At 44.1% G+C, this 23296-nt stretch overlaps 1 protein-coding gene across 1 annotated transcript in view; it reads right to left on the reverse strand.

Annotated features, from left to right (window-relative positions):
- Positions 1-9244: 9244 nt before the first annotated feature.
- The window catches only part of LOC141917708 (netrin receptor DCC-like), a 632583-nt gene continuing 618531 nt past the window's right edge, over positions 9245-23296 (reverse strand). The window contains exons 29-30 of the mRNA XM_074811102.1: positions 13921-14063; positions 9245-11988 (exon numbers count right to left, since the gene is read on the reverse strand). Coding sequence (XP_074667203.1) covers positions 11899-11988; positions 13921-14063 — 233 coding nt within the window. The 3' untranslated portion in view covers positions 9245-11898. The remainder of the gene's footprint in view (positions 11989-13920; positions 14064-23296) is intronic.

Genomic DNA, 23296 nt, shown 5'->3' on the forward strand with positions numbered 1-23296 from the left:
CCATTTCTCAGCAAGAAGCAGTTTTATTGGGAAGTTCCTCTGAGTCAAAAGTGAGAAGCAAAGCAACCAGGGATTTAATGCAACCCTGAGAACAGCACTCAGGGTCTCCACCTTCCCATGCCACCGTGTGTCTGCTGATGTGTTCGGGCCTTAAAGTAGATATTTGCCATGTGTTTCGCTGGAATACTGTGTTCAGTTTTGGTCCCTGTTCTACAAAAAAGATGTGGCCAGACTGGAGAGGGTCCAGAGAAGGGCCACAAAGGTGATCAAGGGACACACAGCCATGTGAGGAAAGGCTGAGAGAACTGGGTTTGTTCAGCCCTGAGAAGGCTGAGGGAAGAGCTTATCACCATGTTCTGGTATTTAAAGGGTGGCTACAAATAAGATGGAGACTCCCTTTGTTCAAGGAGTCACGTGGAAAAGATGAGGGGAAATGGGTACAAGTTACTCCTGGGGAGATTCTAATTGGACAGTAGAGGAAAATTTTTCACAATGAGGACAATCAGCCACTGGAACAATCTCCCCAGGGAATCGGTGGATTCCCCAACATCGGACACTTTTAAGCTTCAGCTGGACAGGTGGCTGGGCCAGTTTGGCTAGACCAGGCTTTTGCCAAGAAAGGTTGAACCAGGTGATCCTTGAGGTCCTTTCCCACCTGTGACTCAATGATTTGCACCGCGCACATTAGCAAATCCTGTCACTCATGGCACTGCCCAAGGCCACGTGACACTGTCCCACTCCTGACCCCATCAACATCCTCCAAGCAATCATTTACAGACAATGCATCAACACTACTCGATCTGCTTGCTCTGACTGCACTTTTTGCTCAGTTTTTTGGTGAGAAAGGCACTTGCATTAATTCCCACATCACGAGAAATGTGCAATTAACTGCTGCACTGTCCTACGGCCTCAAACAAGAGGGAGCACAACAGCTGGTGGGCTCCCAGAGATGATATTCTTGCCTGCTGAAAGCATGGGCATGCAGAGCTCAAGAAATGGATAAATATCGCAAGTACAGCAAAAATATTGTTCCCACCTGGCCCACAGTAGGTTTACAGCTCGTGAGAGAAAAGCTCCAATATCTCATTGTGTTCTGAGGGACCTGAACAAATCAACCAGGTCAGCTGGATTTCCATGGAAGGGAGAGTGCAGAAGTTGTCCAAGAGTAAGGAAACTCAATCTGCTGCTCTGTTTGGAGCTTCACCCCCCGCCAGGGCACAACATCTCCTGTCCAGGTGGTGGTTGGGGTCTCGGGATGAAGCCCAGTATCTGCAGGTGTTGGTTGAACAGCAGAACGTGCCACCAAACCAAGGGTACCATGATACGCTGGGAAGGTTGTTTGCTTTTCACTTGGGTGCTGCAGATGGACTGTCTTGCCTGGGGCGGCAGCGACAGCAGACGTAGCAGAGCATATTTGCTTAAGACTGCTAGCAAATGGAATTGCAATTCCAATGGAGCCAAAACCTGGTTTCATCCCAAACCAGGGTGAAAAATGAAAAATGCATAGATGGCTTTAAAAGGAAATATTGTGAAGGTATTTGATTTACTCACATTATATTTCAGCAAAGTCAGAACGTTTTCTTCTGACTTTTACATCTGGACTTTTGCATTATGATATCAGCCAGAACATATGCAGCTTTAAAGCATGGTACATGAAAAAAAGTCAAAATATTTATGGCACAGTCAAATACTTTGCCACATTGAAACAAGACTGTAATAAAACATTGCGATAATTTCCTGAGCATATTCCGTAAAATACAACATGTTTCAGTGAAATACTTGGATAGACTCAAATCAACAGTTTCTGATGTTTGAAAGGGAAAAAAAAAACCAAAAACACAACAAACTAAACAAGAAAAAAGACCCCATTTTTGTAATGCACTTTGTAAACAGCATTGTGGCTCGGGACCTCAGCAGAAAGGCAGCCGGAGCCTGGCGCGACCGTGAAGCTCTGCCTTCTCGGCGTGGGGAAATGAATTGCTTTTAAAATAGAGTAACTTCCTTAGAGAGGTGTAGTTATGCACCACAGCCCTGCCTGTACCTAAAGAGGCCTTTTGTAAGGCAGTGCAGAAGATCACAGAATCCTCTAGGTTGGAAAAGACCTTGAAGATCATCTAGTCCAACCATGAACCTGACACTGACTGTTCAAAATGTCTAAGTCCATTTCTTTTCTTTCTTTGTGAGATGAGACACTGCAGATCCCAGCCTCAGGAACGCCTCCCAGACAATCCTGCTCCTTATGTGTATGGGTTGACATATCACTTAGGGATATGGTGTAGTAGGGATCTGTCAGTGCTAGGTTAACAGTTGGACTAGATGATCTTCAAGGTCCCTTCCAACCTAGATGATTCTGTGATTCTATGGAGGCCTGCCCTCAAAGCCACCCCCAAGGAACAGAATTATATTTATTAAAAAGATTTTGCTACTCCAGCGCGCTTGAACTGGCAAAGCCAGGAGAAACCTACGGAGACATATCTCTCTTCGGTCCCAGCCCAAAATGCAGCTCAGCCACCCCCAGCTATGACCCCCAGGTGCCTGGGTTGGAAGTTGCTTATATATTCAAGGAAGGACATTGTCTGCTCCTGCAAATACCTCAGCTCCTGGCATGTCAGCCTGCTTGAAATCAGCTGGAAATAAAAGCAGAGGAAATGCTCCATGCTCAGGCATTACTCCAGTGATGGTACTGGGTTGGAGCCCAACCTTTTCCTATTTTACTGCAGTCTCTCTGGCGTGCTCCTGTGCAACTGCCGTAATAAAAAAAAAATCACTGCAAGGTGCTTTTGCACACAGCGGATTTGCTTCCTTGCATTTCCCAGGTTTGCTTCTTTTATGGGCTGGGCTAAGGGGAAGTTTTTACACACACACAAAATGTAGAAGTGCTCTCCCGAGCTGCTTCCCATGCTGCTGCTTGTCCAAGGAGCGATTTTTGCCCACAGGCTCTGCGCCTCCTTTCAAACCACCAGCTCTTTTTACTATGTTTGACTTCATTTTGTAGCCACGCACACCAGCATCCTCCTGTGGAGTGATCATGAGATCATAGCTGGAGAAATTGTAAGGGGAAAGCCATCGGTGAGTTGCCGAGCCTCTGAGGAGATTGTTTGCAAATTACTTAATAAAGAAAACACACTGTCAGCCTGCTCAAATTTATTATTATTTTTTTGGCCTGTGGCTAACTGCCTTGCTCACAGCCGGCAAGCGGCACCCGACTCCTCCATGGTGCATCTGTCGCGAGCAGATTGCTAAAGCAACGGAGTCACCAGCCCCCAAACGCAGGGCTCAAACCCCGCCACGCGCGGCTGAGGGTCATTCACGCTTGGAAAACAATGTCTCAGCCACGGCCGCTCATTCATTTATTATGATGGTTTCATATTTACAGGCTGGCTGCAGCCTCTTCTTCTAGACACCGGAAAAAGCAAGGTGACGGACACGCAAAACTTCCCCCAAAAAATCCACACTGTGACCACAAATAATGAGGGCAAAGGTCTTCAGCCCAAAACACACTGATCCGGCAGTCAGTTTGACTTAAAGTAAAACAACATTTTCTTCTAAACCATCCACTGATTCATTTCCTACGCTACCATTATTTTGTTACATGAAAAGCTCAAATAGAGTTAATTTATTGGCCCCAAGAGAGGTCAACGTCTTTTTGTGCATGAAACAAAATATTCCCACCTGACCAATAAAATCCTGAACCGTGATAAATTTATTAGAATGCCACCATTTTAAATTCAAACTGAAGCCTTAACGTGTGCAGTTCATCACGGGTTGGTTTACCCTACAGTCATATTTCTCTGTGCTTAAATGTGGTGTAATAGAAAGGGTTTCCATTAATCCCCAGACAACTCCAACTAGAGTTTTTTAAGGACTCCAGCACAAAACGACAAGCAGTGGTTTAGGGCAGCTCCCACCCCCCCCCCCAATTTTTTGTCCTGGATCTTCCTTTGGGACAACAACCCACGTTTGCTTTCAGCAGAATGCAGCAGCCCTGCCTTCAGCCCAAGAAACCAAACTGCAGGCAGCTCATGCCCTTCTTCTTTGGAGGAAAGTCCCGCTGTTGTGTCAACTTGAGGTCTTTTATTAAAGTATTTGAGGGGGCTTTCCCTTTGTACAGAGGAGAACCCAACATTTGCAAAGTGCCATGAAGGCAAAAGCCCCCATAGCCTGCATCTGGGGTCCTTGGAAAGTTTTCTGAGCTTTCAGTTTGACTTTGACTTTTATTTTGCATGATCTTCTAAAGTGCAGTAGTTCTTGAAAGAAAAATGAAATTAATGTCGCCCTTTCCCTTGAAATATTTGGAAATATTAAAAGGCTAACCTCATAAGAATGCCCCTTCCCACCACCCGCTCCCACGCTTGGCCCCGTCACCATCCTCGTTAGCATCAAAACTGATATTTGGAAGAAAAGCTCAAGTTGCTCGTGTGAAATGCTTACATAGGCAATATGTCCCTGGCCGTTTTCTGCCGCAGTGCTGAACTGAGCACAGCCCTGGGACACGCGGCAAGAGTCCCCACCGAGCACCAAGGTCCCCATGCTCAGTTCCTGCCGGGATGGGGCTGTGCTCGGAGCACGTGGGACAAGCAGCCCACAGTCTTGCTCAGCCCCTGCCTCTGTCACTCTCAACATTGCAGATGTCCAAAATTGTCAGGTTTTGACTTGCTTCAAAAGCAGGATTAAACCCCTTATCTAACTACAGAGAGAGCTTTTTATTTCTCAGTCTTCAAACACAAAAATCCTCCCACTTGCTTGATTGTTTGATTTGGTACCTGCCACCGCCTGGCGTTTAGAAATAAAAGGAGTTTTGATATTGAAAAGAGTTGTGCCAAGAACATAAAAAGGGCTTCGGCATCCATAAAGTGACATTAATTTTTAGGGATAAACATGAAAGCTCTGGCCCCATAAACCACACTGCTTTCTTTGGACAAGACCTTGAAAGAGCAAACAGCAAGAGAAGAAAAGCAATTCCTTTCAGAGAGTCATAGTTTGTTATGCAGCCCTAAAAGTTGAGAATAATAGGGAAAAAAAGAAGACACGCCCTTCCTCAAATGTTCACTTTACCCAGGATCCTCCACATTAGATGAGAAAGAAAATCTTCATGTGAAAGAACAAATATGGGCACATCAGGGAGTTGGCCGTGATGGTGAACATGAAGAGTGATTCTGCTGGGAAGCTGAGACACCAACTGAGGAGGACACAACACCAGGCATGGGGGCTGCAGCGGTGGGCACCAGGTCCTCAGAACTCACACGGCTCAAAAAGTTGCTCTAATTGTGTTTTATTCAGAATATGGACTTGGCCCTGTCTCCTCTGATCAGATGAGAAGCCCTCCATTCCCAGCACCCATATGGGAGAGATGGGAGGGTTTTGGGCATAACATACATAAAATGTGCCCTTCCCACCTAGTCCACAATGTAAATTGTTTGCAGTGCAGCCTCAGGAGACCTAGAAAGCATTTTGGGTCAGTCAGCTGCACCCATCGCCAGGGTGGCTTTGCAATGAAAACACCCACGACTTCAGTAGCAAAACACGAGGGAACTCTGGTAAAGGAGAAACAATTGCAACAACAGAAATGGGAGATAAGAGGAAAGAAAGTTGTACATTGTTATGAGAGACCGAAATGGCTGCCTTAGTTACCCATCAGGGTCTGGAGAAGATTTGCTGTCCTTGGGCTGTGGAGTCAATCACAGAATCAGAGAATCCCAGAATCATCTCGGTTGGAAAAGACCTTGAAGCTCCTCCAGCCCAACCATGAACCTCACACTGACCGTTCCCAACTCCACCAGATCCCTCAGCGCTGGGTCAACCCGACTCTTCAACCCCTCCAGGGATGGGGACTCCCCCCCTGCCCTGGGCAGCCCATTCCAACGCCCAACAACCCCTTCTGCAAAGAAATCCTTCCTAAGAGCCAGTCTGACCCTGCCCTGGCGCAGCTTGAGGCCATTCCCTCTTGTCCTGGTGCTTGTTTTTCTTCTTCTTCCCTTCCAAAGCCTTCCCCAAACGGACACTGCTCCTGCAGCATCCATAGCATACCCTGATATTCACCTTAAATTGACCCCCAAATTGCAAAGTGCATTTACGTGGGGCTTGGGAGGGGAGAAATGCAGCAGGGATGGAGCCAGCAGATGCTGCAGGGCTGGGGGGGGATGTGCCGGGGTGGGATGCAGGGACCGATACCCAACGCTTGTCGTACAATGCACCAGACAAAGAGAGAGAATTTGTATCAAAACTTTATTTATTAAACAAAAAAATGCACCATTGGAATAACATTTCTATAAAAAATGAATATGAGACTGTTCTACAGTGCATTACAAAACCCCCTTTTTCTTCATGTAGTAGTATACAAGATTGTGTGTAGAAACAGTCATTTATTTTTAAACTGTAAGCAAGTTTCCTTTGTCATAGAACAAGATTTACACTTAAATATTGCAGTCACTATTCTAATTTGGTTAACAATGCTAGAGTCTGACAATTTAAAGAAACTGTTTATAGGCTCAAAATGCCATCTTTAGGCCTTTTGTAACAACAAGTTTGTTTTTTTTTTTTTTTAAACTAAGGCTAGTTAAAGCTGTAGTATAACCCATTTCTATCAGATAAACATATCACTAGTATGCTAAGAATTTTTGAATTACCTTGCAAAGCCCTTTAAATGGCATTCACCAGTGCCAGGACATTGAATTAGCAGGCTGGAGCCGGCGCTTCACAGCAGCCGTGGGGTGTGTGTGACAGTGGCGGTGACCGGTGACTCGGTGGCACGGTCCCGCTGCCCAAACTCCTCCCCCCGAATCCTCACGCTTGGGGTGCGTAACGCAGGGCTGGAGCCCAGCACAAGGGGACATGGGCACACTGCAGCTTTAACAGCCTGCTCTAGGTTTCCAGCCAGGTATCCCTTGTATCATAAATTATCCAAAAGAAAACACTCTAAATAATAAATTAAATATTACTTATAAAAAGTACACCCTCCCCCCCCGACCGCCCCATCCCAAACGTGGTGGCAATTCGCAAACGTAGGAATTGCCGGGTCTATTTTACAAGAATAAAAACAGCATTGTTCCTTCTCCTACCGCCGTTGCTTCCTCGCCCTTGGACGTCCATGTACAGCATACAGTGAAGCACGCTGGCTCGTGCCGCCTCGCGACAGCGGGGGCTGCATCGTGTTCTCCAGCCAAGCCAGATCAGAATGAGGATGCGTTCAATGCCTTTCGCTGAGAACGTTAAAAAAAAGGTCATGGAGCCTCCGAGAACCCAGTTCGACACCAGACGGGACACGGAGCAGCTAACGGGGATGCAGGGAAACAAAGCCGACAGGAAAAACAATCTCTGATCACCTATGAAGCCATGATTTTTTTTTTTTAAAAAAACCCTTCTTCCATCCAGCTTCCAGGTATCCAGCTCAGAAATGAGGCCGAGGGTGTTGCAGATTCGGTGCCTTCTGCTTCCCTCTGGTGCTGCCCGCGGACCGCTTCCCTCACCTGCATCTACTTCGGGATTTAACGAGCAACTTGGACTCTCCCCCTGCAAAAATGTTGGCGCCTGGTTTTACAGCTAAAGGTGGTTCGTGCCTGGTCACGGCAGCATGTGCCATCACCTGAGTATGCATTTGCAGCACTCAGCGTCCCAAAAAAGGACCCTCGGTGAGCTACAGCAGGAATTATACCATCAGCTCTGACTGCAGAAGAAAACATCTGATGCTTCCCAAGGGCTGGAAGGACCCAGAGGTGGCCTCACTGTTAACTCACTCCCATCCTTCCACGTGTGAACAAGCCCTGCCATCGTTTTGCCTGGTGTTTTCTGGGTTGCACCGTGTGTTTTGGCAGAAGATGTCAGAGCCGGTGATCGTGCACTGCAAACATGCCCAGAAGCTCTGGAGAAATGTTTTCAAAAATCATCTAGTCTTTAAAAATGTCAAGGAGGGAATCAAGCTAGACATGCAGCGGTCCTACCTAAGCCAGTTTTTAAAGGAGCTGGTGCTGGGAAGGGGTTGGTGACAAAATGCTCCTGTAAAAAACTAAAGGCAAAGCTGCTAAAAGAAGAGGCTCAAGGATTGCCGACGCAAAGAGCAGCCAGTTTGCAGCAGAATCTTACCACAGCATCTCACACACCACATCCCAAGCTGCACAGGAGCTTCATAGTTAAGATTTCCTTCGCTACCAGTACAAATTTGCCAGAGCATACTGGGACATGCATTGATGCTGGTGGTGGGCTGGGTGCCGTGGGAAGAGCAAGGACCAACCTTTGAAGCATTTGCAGACCTGTTGGGAGACTCTGGGGTGGGCAATTCTGCTTGGAGCTACATGACTATCTCCGTGTTGCTCCAATTTCTGGCTGCCTGTTAGTTGGAAATTACCAGTTCCTAAATTTGAGGGTGCAGAGCCAGACCAGTATAGGGGATATGATGGTCCTCACTCCCTGAGAAGTGACACCACAAACCCTACAGCAAAATTTTGGCAGTATTGATGTCCAGCCCCAACTCGTGACATAATCCAGAGCATATGTAAGAACAACAAAAATCATAAGCAAGGTCATATGCAAGAACTTCAAAAAATTCCCCTTCCAAAAATTAAATAGCTTCTCAAAGTGACAAAACCTTTTCCACAAGAGTGGACATCTAAGCAGCCTACAAAGACGCTGAGCTAGGGAGTGCTCAGCCTTTAGAATCATCAATATTGCTCCATTTAGGTGTTGGAGCAAAGAAAAAAAAAGAGGAAAAAAAAAGGAAAGAAATTGAAAATATCACTTTTTGGTCGCTTCCCCCCCCCACCTGTTTATGGCAGCCCTGTTGTATTGATTAGCTAATGATCTTCCAAGGTAACATCAAGCTTCACAAGCCTGTCATGCATTGACAGATTTCTCATTACATTTTTTCTGGGAGTGTCCATGGCTGAGATAGTCACAGGCTATAAATATTCTGGCAGTTGAGGAATTTGTCAAAATCCAAAGAAATTCTCAGCCAAGCTCACTGCAAATAAATAGAGCACCAGCAAGATAGAATATGGAAGTTTTGTGCTAAAACATCTGAGTTTTACAAGTTATGTAGTTCACACATAAGGTGAAATTTTAAAAGAAATGCCAGCTTGCTAATTAGTTAGATATTGTACTAAAATCGTCCTCAAATGAAGGTTGGGAATGTCTCCAAGGCTACAGCGACACCCAAATTGAGTGACACGTGGCTCAGGGGAGGTGAAGGGTACAGCCCTTTTATGGCTGTAGGTCTGAAGGAAAATTTAAAAAGAATAACCTGGCCCTAGACTCAGTATTTATATGGAATAATTTAATGCTGAACTTCAACCGAAGCAGAAATTTCTTGCTAATTTATTTAGAAAGGGGGTGGGAAGTGGCTGTGTCTTGCTTGGGCTGAGCCAATGGTTGTTCCTTCCCGTGGACAGAGTTACACGAGGACTTGTTTTGGTGTTGACCTTGGCCTTGGTCTGCGAGCGGTATCGATCGAAAGGGGCTGAGCCTGGAAACAGATACGCTTCAAACGGCAGAAGAAAGGCCTCGCTCACGGGAGCGCCAGATCAATCTTTCGGGGGCTTAGTGTTCAAGTCGAAGAGAGATGCCTGAACCAAACGAAGAGGCTGATCAATACCAAAGCGGTTGGACGCTACAACGCTTGTGTCCGAACCAAACAAAATCCAACTTGCAAACCCTCTTCGTGACTCCTCTTAGTTTAGGCAATTTGGGATTGTTATACATATGGTCCTGGATTAGTTTTCTGTGATTAAAAAGGTGAAGTGCTGCTCTTTAAACTCTTGGGGGCAGTTTCTGCTCCCAGCTGCAAATCCAGGGTAAGAGATATTTCATAAATGATAAGTGAGAGACAGATTTGACCTTATGTTCCTATTTCAACAATGTCAATCTCTGCAAATATGGACGGGGAGCTATTCAAAAGCTGCATTAAGCCTTCATTTTTTGAGTTAAAATGGAGGTAGTTGATTTTATACGGTCTAACAGCTGAGCTGGGTTTTCATCAGGAAAGATTTGTTCATTTTATTTTTAGTAGAGGTTTTTGGTTACAAATCTTTCAGAACTGGAAAGCTCAGCCTCCCATGCAAACAAGATTTCCTCACTCTTGAGAAATATTTCATTAAAATCTTAGTAAATTGAATAACAAGGCATTTTTAAAGGAGCATTTTCACAAACACGCTAGAGATCCCAATGAAGCACTTGAATTCCTCCTTGACATCTGATTTCCTTTCCAGCACAGGGCCGTAGAAAATAATCTGAATTATTACTTCTGTTGCAGTGCCATTTTACTCAAAATATTTTATTCGGAGATTCACATATAATTACCCACCTAATAAAAGGAGCTATTAGGTTGTAAAGATCCTATCCTTTCCATGCTCTTTTAAAATTATGACCCACTCAAGCTTGAAATCAAAGGCAGAGCTGAATGGAATAATTCATCTGAAACTCTCTTATTGGGTTTTGCAGCCTCCTAACTGATAAATATGCAAATTAGTTCCCTTTTGGTGATTCAGCTGCATAAACAGGGATTAACGCTGAATGCAGCTGAAAATTTAGCAATAAAATGTATGCACACAAAATTTAGTCAATTCAACCCGTTATCGTTGTCAATAAACACTGTAATGCGCAACTAAAGCACTAGGACAAGGAGAGGGAATCCCTAAAGATGGTGCCCGGTGCCCGGCTGCTCTCCACTCTTTGCTTGCTCTTCTCATGGAGTACTGCCAACCTCAACCAGGAAGTACTACGCTTGCAGAAAAACCCTCCTCATTAATTTATCCGTTATTTACCAGCCTCTACGGTTCCTCCCCCAGGCTCGTGTCCTGCCCGCGGGAAGCACCCGCCGTCAGCCACCTCTTTGCCCTCCTCATCCTCTGCCCATCGTCATCCCGGGTGGACGGGTCCTCGGATCGGGGCCATCCCAGGGGATGCGGGGTGGATGGGAAAGGCTCGGGGAAACTTCAGCTCCGTTCTTCTCTCTGTTCCAGCTCGTGGCGGCCCCAGAAGTGCTTCCCAGTGTCACCACGGGGCGGTCCGGCGCAAAGGCCACCCATATGCAGACGTGTTTTATGACAAGCTTAAGCACGTAATGACTGCGTGCCAGAGAAGATTGCATATTATGTCCTCTTTTTGCAAGTGTACACTGGCTGGCTGGCAGCAGGCCACCAATGCAGACTTTTTTTCTTCTTCTTTTCTTTTTTTTTTTTTTTTTTTACATTCCTGGTTCTCTGTTTGCCATACATAAAACATTAACTACGGGAGGATTTACAAACGCTTGCTTAAAATGGCTGAATTTTACAGCAACTCCCTAATCCCCACCACTCGTGCGAGATGAGTGACGGAGACGACAAAAGAAATTTGTAATTTGTCTTTTCATTTTGTTGTGCTGTTGGGAAAACTTCCAAATTTTTGGTGTGGTGGTGTGATTATTTGCTATGGGTGTTTTTGTAGTCAGTAATTACGTATTTAAAAAAAAAACCAAAACAAACGAGTGACCTACAACACTGTCTCATTAATGGCATGGTCTATGTTTAAAAACATACTTGCATGAGGTAAGACTAGATCTATACAAAGAGCTACAAACCTCTACGGAGTAAAACATGAGTTAGTCATGACAACTTGAGCTCTACGAAGACTAGTAGATCAAAATGAGCAATCTGGTGGCATCAGCTACGACTCCACAGCAATGACATCATTCGCTTTGCCACGCTTTCATCACTTTAGATGCCAGATCTACAGTTTGGTAACATTTCCATTATTATTCTTTCATTTTTCTTCTTTCTATCACTCCTTTTAGGACTTTGCAGGAATCTTCCTTGCACTGAATGAGTGGTACCGGGAACAAGATGACTTTATGGGGTGGTGTACGTGGGTGGTATGTGTGAAATCCTGGTATGCTGCAATGCTCCGGGATAATTATCGCTTCATCAAGAGCTGTTAGAAGGCTGAGCCTGTGATAGCATTGAGTTGCTTCATTAGCCCCTCCAAACTGGCCATCTGTTCACTCAGATCATCCTGCTCATAAACCTGCGAGTGAACAAACACACACAGATAAGTGGGCAGCAGGATGGGAACCAAAACCCCTTGCACAGAGCCCAGGATGTGGCTCGTGGCAGGGACCTCCCAGGAGGCCACCCCACCGGCACATCTTCCCCACGCGATCCTCGGGGACCTGAAATGCCCAAGGATGGGCTGAGGCTTACAGGTTGGATAGCAAAGCCTCTCTGGGCTTAACACGGGAGCTGAAAACCAGGGGTGACCATGCTAAAACAATGCTAAATGTTAACAATCCCTCCAAAAAAATGAAACCTCTCCAAAAAATGAACCCCTTTCAAAAAATGAAAACTTTTTTAGTACCCAACAGAGACATCAAACGCTCATCCAAACGTGTCCTCTTAGGGCAGGCTGCAACAGCTCGTCCAGCAATTAGCTGAACTTCTAAGCCCTTGCTGGTGGGTGGGAATTCCTACCCGATGGCCTTTAGTGGGAGCAGAGGACTGGGAATAGTTTTCAGAAACGCTTAACTGGGCTGGAGGAAAGTAGACCTTTGGGGTATGGTCAACTGAGAATCTGCAGCAAAACCTAAAATTACCAGCTTGGCATCTGTTCTTGGGAACCACTGACCTCCAAAATTACCAAGGAAAGAGTAAGAGGAGTGACTCTTCTTCCAGATGCTGAGAGGGAGCTCAAACATTAGTTATTTATGTGGGTTTTACCCAGTAAAAGATCTGACAGTGTTGTATGAGCCCTGCAGGCCATGAGGCGTGATGGAGCCGGCAGCTTAAAAGAGCACCCGCAGAGTCAAGCTTAAAAAAAACCCCTAATCCCCAAATTTTAGCTTTTCTCCCCAAATTTTGATGACCTGATGAGCTTGTTGCTTGCACTGTCATTGCCTGTAACTGCCCTCACACTTCTGTAGCTTGAGCAGTGTCTCTCCCCTGGGCTAAATCATGTTGCTGTGATGAAATAAGGTGTTGAGAGCTGAAACTGCACTTTTTGTTACCAGACATCCTGTGCTAAATTACTCCTTACACCCACAATTTTACCACAGAGGGCATTTTCCTTCCCATTCCCATTCCAGTAGGATGTTCCATGTCTCCTACATTGTCCGGCGTCCTCCTTTCCCAGCAAAACATGAGAATCCTTCTGCGACTATATGCAGAAGTAGATTTTTATGCCGTTGAAAACGACAAGCAGGAATCAAACACTGTTGTCCTGCATTAATCAGGCAGGCCCAAACCCTCCATACCTACGTCTAAAGCAAATCTTTTGTCTTTCCCTTTAGCCAGGATGAAAATGTAAAAGGATTCACTAACAAAATGTTGGACAAATCACTGCTATAGTGCCTCGCAAAAAATTCTCCTGTGCAAGTAGATGAAAAGAGGTGATATACAACATGTATTTAATACATTTCTTTTTTTCCTTAGTCCTTTTCTTTTTCACTGTTTCATCTCCTGGGTCACGTGAGACCTTTCTCTAACGGAGCCTTAATAGGAGCGGAAAGATTATTCTAATTTCACCATCTTTTCGGTTTCACTTATCTACTTCTTCAATGCTATTTTTCTCACCATTATCTGGTATTACTACATACTCATTTTTCCTGCCAAAATTATTTTCTTCCCTTATCGCACTTCTCACCCCCTCCTTCTCTTCTCCCAATATCTCAGGGCGCTCAGGAGAGGCTGTGCGAGTTGTCCCACGGATAATATTAACACAGATTTTAAGTACTCGCTTCTCCCCCGTATCGCACACGCCAAAGTCCATAAAGCCAACAGCAAAGTTTTACCAGCTGCCAGAACTTTTTAGTAGCTTTCTAATAGCGATCAGCTGCAGCGTAATACCTTAGGTAAGGAGGGACAGATCGTTATCTAAAAATTAACGTGCAGATTGGGGATTAGAGACTGTAAGTCGATGGTGATGAGCCCCGCAAGAAGGTTGGCTCTGAAAGATGGTTCTTACGTTGGCGGAGTCCTCCGTCTGCTTGTGGCCTTCTTCTGCGACCTCCGGGGCCGTGGGCACCGAGACGGGCAGCAGAGGTGACCTGGCTTTTCCTGCCAAGCCAAGAGATGCTGTTTTAACCTGAGCCTTGGGGAGGTTAGGCCCTGGAAGAAGAAACAAAAGTCACATTGAGAAGCTGTAGGTAAGGAAAAGGGGATTGGAGTGAAATTTGGAGCTTATAGGCAAAACGCAGCTGGTTTTACCATTACTGCTTGTGTTTTCAGTTGTAAACATACAGTCCCCTTCCCACTATTTCTTCCTGGAGGAGCACCAGAGCCAACACAAACACTTTCTAAAAACTCTTCAATTCTATTTCACGGGCTCTGCTCCCCCAAGAGGACTCGTAGTCACAGCGGGTTTGCAAACTTCTGTTGACATTACTTTTTGATGAAGAATGCTCTTCTGCAGAAACAAAAGTTTTCACAAGGAAATTTACATTTTCTTGGGGAAAAACACCTACAAACCTGGCACTCCGGGAAGATAATGAAAACCTGGTCTCCGTGGCCCCTGCCTGGCAGGGAACTGTCAGCTTGATGTTGTGTTTGAGGGAGAAAGTGAGACTGAAGAGAAGCGAGCAGTGGCCAGGCTGGGGGAGTGGCAGTTATTTCCATGGTTCTCACCTATTTTTGTTCCTAACTCCCTCAAGCTGATAGCAGCCCTCCAGATGGGTCACTGCACAAGCTAAACTAAAAATTGTATTTCAACTTTCTCCAAAAAAAAAAAAAAAAGTTCTTTCTGGCTTTTTATCCCAGTTTGGAAGGAGGACAAAACAAAAATCAAAATAGATTTCTTTTTTTTTGGCAGAAAGGGATTCCCCTTTTTAAGCAGCTCTGCTGAAACTCCTGCTGCTGCTCCGAGCCGCAGTGCAGCTGCTTGGCAAAAGAGTGTCAGCCTCAGTACTGTGTGAAGTTCTGCCCTTTAAAGATGCACCTACTGAGATGTCTCAGTTCTCTTCTAGAGGAAATTAAAAACTCTTTGCCTCTTTTAATGATTTAAAACATCAAACAATAAAACTTTTGTCCTGAATGATCTGCCTCCACTCAACACAAGGCTCTCTGCAAGACACTGCTGGAAACACAAGGGCTGTCAGTTGAAATAGAGGCACACAAGACATTGATTTTAAGTACACGGGGATAGTTTTCAAATCAAAGTCACCATACAAAGCCAAACTGAAATCATGTCTCTGTGCATCGTAAATTCAAGGCCAAAAATGGGGACGGCAATTTCAAGCTTTCTTGCTGCCAGAGTAATCCTGCTTAACCATCCCTACGACCTGCGTAAGGCCAAACTCATTCCAGTGAGTGCCTTTGGCATTTCTTTCAGCTCCCTCGGTCGCCAAAACTTCTTCTTCCCACTTTCTTGCTATCAACATCACACCACTTTGATGTCTACTGGTGCCCTAAGGCAAGTTTCGTGTTCATATCTTTAAATATGGAATCTCCAGGCTGACACTTGCTTGACAGGCTGCATCACGTACCAGGGATGGTCAGGTTGCCCCAGCCATCCCCAGCAGGTAACAGCAGATCCCCTCTGGCACCGGGGCTCACTTTGGAGTCTTGCAGGACACCTTTCCTTCTCCCATGGGACACGGGCACAATTTTTATTCTGCTCATTTGACTCCCATTGAAATCAAGAAGACAAATAATAAATAAAGAGCTTTTTTCTATATATTTTCTCCACTACCACCTTCAGCAAGCCCTCTGCCTTTTTTCTGTTATGGACATGTGTACCATAATGATGATAATAACAACAGCCATTGCTTTAGTAGCTGATAGTGCTTATTAGAGATATTAAAAGGCATCAGCCTCAGTAAGTCAAGTAGGCTATTAGCCATTGCATCAGAATTGGACACAGAAAGAGAAAAAAAAAAAGTCTTGAGACACTCCAGCCATAAAATGTGTGTTGAGGAAAGGGTGTCCCAAGGACGAGCCATGGGACAAGTTTCTACGAGGACGCCCGTGGCTCTGGAGCTGAGACACAGGGACCAGGAGCATGGGAGATGTCTCCATCCACATGGGACGCACACGGGCTCCCTCCAAAATCCACGTCTCAGATCAGAAACCCACCCAGTTTCCAGGCAAACCCAAACCATCTCTTCATGAATCTGAAATTGAACCACCCATTTTGTTTTCTTCACCACTGGATTCCCACCTGATTACCTCTCTTTTCTTAGACACCATTACCATATCATGAAATCAATGCTCCTGGAGAGTAACTCCAGCGTAGGAAGGTGGGGAGCTGCTGCAGCCAGAGCAGCCGTGGCTCTCGCTCCCCAAATCCCACCAAACCAGTGTAGTCATGACAGCTCTCTGTATCCTTACAGCTCCAGCCAGTAGCCAGGAGACAAGAACTGCAGATCAACTTTCCTGTATTTCAAGGAACTGTGTTTACATTTTTAATTAGTTTAAGGCAGAGAAAACACAATGGAGCAGAAGAGAGGACAAAATCCCTCCCGAAACCAAGCTGCCAACAGCGTGTTCATTAAAAGTAAGTTCTAGGAAAGAGCTGCAAGAGGGGGGCAGAGAGGTAGAGACTCACCAACACCCCCTCTGTAAGGCTGAGAATCGCAGATAACACCTGCTTAGTTGAAGCTGTGAATGTGTGAAAGCTCAATACAAGCTAAAAGAGATCACCACAAAGATACCCTCGCTCTTCCAGCTCCAGTTTAATAGCTAAAAGTCTTCTTTAATAACTGGGCCTTCAGACTTCCCTGTATCTCAGCCTAAGAGTAGAAGATACAGCTATCCCCAAAGATTCAATCTTCTAAACGCTGCACATTCAAATCAGGTTGTAAAAAAAGGAAATGTTTTTCCCTTCCATTTCTTAATAAAAAACCACTTTTTTCCAAAGAAGTGTGGGGAGGAATATTCACACACTGACACTCAAAACATGCACCCAGCACTGAGAAATGCAAGAGCCCGAATCTAAAAAATAAAGTGAAGAAGGTAGCACCACGGGCAAATTAACTCTAAGCTGCCTGGTGCACAGACTGTAGTTTCTCAACATTTTTGTTCCCTGGTGCTTTGAAAACACCTGCAGCACTCAACAAAGAAGCCAACTGCAGTTATGGCCCCTGCAGCTGGCAGCTGGGGTGGTATTTCGACTCAAGTAGTGCTCGCGTGCCCTTCAAAAGAGATTGATCCGATTCCTGTTACAGGGAATCTGGATTGCGTCCTGGGATATCACCATGACGTGAAGAATAACTAATAAGATACAGCCACCACAAAAAAAAAAAAAAAATGCATCCATGCTGTTTATTGGTTAGATAATGGACCCAAAGTGGCTTTTTTTATACAAGTGACTTCGCATTGTGACTTGTTTGATTTTCATGGGCTGGTGGAGAAGTAAATATTTGATGTGGTGGCGAGAAGCTCATGTGAAATGCAGAGTGTGTTGCTATTGTAATCCTCTAAATCCCGTGGTAAAAATCATGTTTCTCATATGTAACTCATTAATTGTAGTAATTGGACTTAAAGACCTACTTTTCTGCACAAAGACAGATGTTCCCTCCTGGATATTGTTAATGAGAAGCCATAATGATGATTAGTAAGTTCAGTTTGTGCATCTTTTTGCCCTTTAGCTCGCAAAAGCAACAGGCAAATTGTAATGCTCACAACTAAAATGAAGCCGAGAACATTTTCCTTACGCGTAGCTGCGTATTTCAAAGTTCTTCAGCAGAGGTTTTACAGCAGCGACCGTTTTCCAAGGTAACACCTGTAACACGGAATTAGTACAATAGTTGAGCCCTCTTCCCCCAAAGGATGTTAAAAAGACCAAGCAGGCCTCTCTCAAAGAGAATTCTGGACGCAGAAGGTTGACATGCTAAGTAAACTAATTTATGCAAATGAGTAGCTAATTAAATTAAAATCGCTTTGGTTTCTAATGTTCTCCAACTCAGCGGGAGTCCCGCAAGCAAAAAAGAGGAAACCTTGGATCTGAGGCCACAAGAGGCAGAAGGTGACAATACTGATCAGGTGTAACTCTGAGCAGCCCCAGCATGGATTTACTGTTTAAAAGTTTCATTTTCTCAGTAGGGTTATTAAACACTTCACCGGCTCATTAGTTAGATGATATATGGCTACCAGGTGCAAATCCCAGCTACTGCCGCCTCGCCGAGGCCCACGCTGAACTCGCTGCAGTACCACCCCTGGTATTTCAGGAGCACTGAGCATCAGCAGAATCCTGTGTCAAGCCAAAAAGAAGCAGTTTTCTAACTCTATACCCATTTGTGCCATATGTTATCACAATGGACACCAAGTAAGACTGATATAGCATCCATCCTCTTGAGAGCAATGCTTTGGGAGAGCTACTTGGCATTATTTGATTTCAAGATATGTTAAATGGGACGTGAGATGACGGACCCTGCCAGGTGAGAACAACTTATTTCGGTGAGAGGGCTCAGGGTTCCTGCTGTTGGCATTGCAGGGCTTCCAAAGGCCAGATGAGGCCAGATGTTCTCCAGGGAGGACAGTGAGCTGCAAACTCAGTGTCAAAAAATGCTATGCTCACACTCAACGGATCTGGGGTCTGTATCCAACCTGAAGACCAAAAGCTCTCGTGCGGTTCACGTGTCACAAGCATTCTGGGTAATGATGCAAAACAGCAACATGGAAAAAAAGAGTTAAAGTGGAGAAAATGAATGCAAAAATTGAAAGGAACTAGTTTAAGGAGAGACAAGAAATCATGCTCAGTGGAGACTACTGGAGTAGAAGGCGGCTACCAGTGAAATTCCTCAAGATCTGGATCTAGGACCAATTCTTAATATTTTGATACATACAATAGGTATATGATTATGAAATCTATTACCAGCAAGAGCTTGGAAATACAGCTGGGGCTGAAGTAACACAAAGAGAACTGCAGGGACCTTTCTGCCTTTCTGCTGCTCATGCAAACTTTCAGTCTTTCACAGCAAGGAGGCTAGGCCGTGTATCACACCCCTTCAGCTGAATTTCACATCGCTTCGGCTGTTTAAAAGCGAGGGACGAGTCTCTGCGGTTCTTTCATCTCCCTCTATCATCTATGGAAAGAAGCGTCTTCCAAAGTCAGCAGAGAGGTTGGATGAATTGTCTTTCACAGAATCACAGAATCATCTTGGTTGGAAAGGACCTTGAAGATCATCCAGTCCAACCGTTAACCTGGCATTGACAGTTGCCAACTACATCATATCCCTAAGTGCTATGTCAACCCGTCTCTTGAACACCTCCAAGGATGGGGACTCCACCACCTCCCTGGGCAGCCCATTCCAACACCTAACAACCCCTTCTGTAAAGAAATACTTCCTAATATCTAGTCTAAACCTTCCCTGGCGCAACTTGAGGCCATTACCTCTTGTCCTATCGCTTATTACTGGTTAAAGAGACTCATTCCCAGCTCTCTGATCTCTCTCTGCTTTGGCTGCACAGTGAGCTTATGTGACTGGGACAGAGCAGAAACCTATTCATCAGAAGTCTAAAATTAACTAGGAATGAGTCATATCTCTGAGAAGAAGGAACAGGAAGTTTTACCATAAATTCTCCTGGGTCTAACAGCAGGAAATGAGGGAAGAGAAAAGCCTGCACGCTTCTGATTTCAAGCCTACAAGTGGGTATGTGCCTCAGAGAAGACAATTACGAACTTTGGATGTATGAGGGAAGCAATTTTTGGCAGGAGCAAGGCAAATAGCAATGGTGTTTTAGAAAGCGTTGGGAAGATCCTATCTGGAAAGCCTGAGGAGTTGCACAAAGGAAAAAATGAGCTGTACAAAGTGTTGAGAGGGACTTCCCCCAGTGACAAAGAGGAGGACTCTGTATGATAATCTGTATATATAGAAGAGAAAATGTGATAGAATCTGCTTTGCCTGTGAATCCTGCACTTGTCAGAAAGATTGTGGCTATTTGTTTTCACTAGGTGGTAATGCCAGACTCAAAGGCAAGGCGAGTCTTTCCATTCACCTCAGCGAGATGTGGATCAAGCTCACAATGCCAACAAGATCACTAACAGCTGGGCTCAGGAAGGACATATCTAGGCTAAAAGAGCAGATAGCGACCGCAGTTATAGGAAGGAAATCTAGCATTTTAGAAATGCTTATCTTCCTAATACTCTGCTCTCGGTCAACACGTACAACCATCATCAAACACGATGTGTGACAGCAGGCAGGACACTGGAGAAGCTCTGAAAAGAGGATTTTGCAGTAAGATGCATTGTGTTGTATATGGGCTACTGGTTCCAGTTTTAAACATGCAGCCATTTTAGTCTATTGATTCCAGAGTTGGACAAAATGTTTTGTTCAATATTTGATTAATCTAAAGCTAATTTTTGTGTTGTCGGTTTAGGATTTTCAAGAAAGCAAAAAAATATTTTGGATCAGGCAAACTATTTACAGAATTACAGAATCCTTCAGGTTGGAAAAGACCCTTGGGATCATCGAGTCCAACCCTCAGCCCGACTCTACAAAGTTCTCCCCTACACCACATCCCCCAACAGCTCATCCAAACGACCCTTAAACACACCCAGGGATGGGGACTCCACCCCCTCCCTGGGCAGCCTATTCCACTCTCTGACCACTCTTTCTGGGAAAGATTTTTTCCTCATGTCCAGTCTGAACCTCCCCTGTTGCAGTTTAAAGCCGTTCCCTCTTGTTCTGTCACAAATTACCTGTGAAAATAGGCATGTCTCATAAAACCGATTTGGAAACTTAAATAGAAAATTTCCGAACAGGGGATACAGATATATTTTTCTATCCAATAGCCCAACAGACAGGGCATACATCAAAGACGTGAAGGGGATCTGCAGTTGAAGATCATCTGAAGAGGCAGATGAAAATTGATCTATCTACTGGGGTGCAAACAAGCCTTTGTTTTCATAAGAACTGAGAGGATTCTTGGAGGATGAAGTGTACCGAGATGAATCCTGTATAATGAGCCCATAAAAGTCAAAATAAGCTGGAGAAATTAGAAGGTAATGTCAGACTTGTAACTAAATGAGGCTAATCTTTTCTGGCCCTGCATCTCACACTTTTTCCACAGCTTTTTCTAACCAACAATAGACAAAAACTTTCTGTGTCATTAACTAGAGCTGCTTCTAGCAATGAAGATCTGTGGGCACGGAGGAATCTGCCAGGATGCTCCCACAGAGAGATGTCACAGCTCGCAAAACTGAAAGCGATCAGTCTGGAAAATTAAAATTCTTCAAGAATTTTGTCTGTCCCAGATGCTTCTGACAGTAAGGAGATTGGCAGGCTGAATTTCAAGGGTGGGGAAGGAAGGCTGAATAGCAACGCAAAGCCAGATGTTTTCCTTGTTAAGTGAGGTATATTGTAGTATGAAGACGTAATTCTCTCACAAAAGCACAACAGAAAATCACAAAAGGATCAAATGCCACTTACAGGTTATGTGATATTTCCACCAGTAAAACCAGCATCAATTTAAGTGACTTAAAAGTTGAAACATGAAGTAGAAGTGAGCTCACTTGTAGCTCCATGGCAGGATGTTCCTGTTCAAGACGGTGCTTCTCAGGGGAACAGAATATGTAACCGTATGAAAAATATTATTTGAAGACTCAGCTGTTTTAAATTACAGGTGGGAAAAAATATTTTCCATCAAGAAATTGAGTTTCTAAAAATGATTTCTGAGGTGATAATCAGTGGAGGCTTGGCTCATTCTGCGAGGGAAATTGTTTTAGAAAGAGGCAAAGTTTAATTTAGAAATATTTGATAGTAGGAGAAATAAAGTAAAAAGGAAAAATAAAACACAAAAGAGAAAGAGGTCATTTAATCACTCTCCTGAATATGGTACCAAGCAAGTACTGGCACTGCCTATTGGGGAGGATTTTGAAATAGCACTGATGAACTTCACACATTTTTACGTGCTACAACTTCAAAATAAGTATAGAAACAGGGAGTTTGGAAAGGACACTTGCAGACAAAAACACAGACTGCTCAAATATGTGGAAATATCAGAGAGATTTAGTCTCTGTCTTCTCAGCTGCTCTTCATGTTTTTAATCTATTTGCTGGAAATACTATGTGGAATAAATAAGTGTTGGGGCAAAAGTGACTCGTTGGCTGCAACTGCTCAGTGATAACACACACAGTCCCAAATTAATATGGAAAAATTGTACATGCAGTGGAAAAAGTTTTATTTCTCTGCTTATAAACCACAGGAAGATAGAATGGCCCATCATTAAATCTTTCTATGGATTTACAGTATAATTATCCAGATAAATATTTTTTTAATGCTTTGACTGCTGCCTTGTATTGAAAGAGATCATTTATATCAAAGGGGAATCAGTTCATGTATCCAGACAAGCACCTAAATCCACACTTCACTTTACACCTTCCAGTAGTCCCGTTGATTTTAATGAGAAAACTCAGGTGCCTCAAGTTATCTGCATGCTAATTAAACTTCACTGGACTGGGGATGGATTTCTCTAATAGACAGGACTGACCCTTTCATGACACTTCTGTGTCACTGTATCGCCCGACTGAATGGAGAAAGCTTATTTTCATAAAAAGAAACGTTGAAGAAAAAAACACTTCAAAATTAAGGGAGGAGACAGGTAAAGGCTTATGAAATAAAAGAATAATTTTCCTTTGAATCTGGGAGTTACTAGTGCAGAAAACTAGGATTTCAGAATAAAAGCTTCAAGAATGAATCAGTCCCATATTTTCAGTGAATTTATAGACTTTGCTTACTGTAGACTATGATAAAGAGAAGTCCATAATCTCATTTACACTCATCATTAAAATCAGAAAAAAACAAACCACCCTACGCCAGATTTTTATGGTGTAGATTTTTATACCCTATTAACAAAAGAGTTCTCAGTTGCCTTTAAATTCAATGACTGAATTCAAATTAGAAGCAACAGTTTTAGGTTTTCATTTGTATTTTATATTGGCACTGGGATTTTTTTATTGTGAACAGTAAACTTCCCCCCCCCCCAAAAAAAAAAAAAAAAAAAAAAAAGAAGGGACCAGAATTTGGTTGTATAGCTAATTAATTAGTGAACTGATTTTTCAGAATAAATGCACTCACACCACTCACAAATTAACCCCCCACGTTGCATGAGAAGGGAATAAACACTCTATAAAATGGATAGCAATTAAATCCCTAACTCTGGCACCAGAGAGTTCTAAGTTCATGTCTCCAAAATTTGCCTAATTTGCACCCAAAAGTTTTATTCTTGGAATTTCCATTTCTAAACACTCCACCTGAGATCTGCACTTCAAACCCTTGTGTAACAGGGATTTTACCAACACTCCTTTGAGGAGCAGTCTACGATCAGCACGCCTGAAAATTCTTTCTATATTCTTTCTATATTCATTCTTCAGGATCACTGTAATTTCAGCATCTACTGAGGCC

The sequence above is a fragment of the Strix aluco genome, chromosome W (assembly GCF_031877795.1).
Source record: "Strix aluco isolate bStrAlu1 chromosome W, bStrAlu1.hap1, whole genome shotgun sequence".
Taxonomy (NCBI): domain Eukaryota; kingdom Metazoa; phylum Chordata; class Aves; order Strigiformes; family Strigidae; genus Strix; species Strix aluco.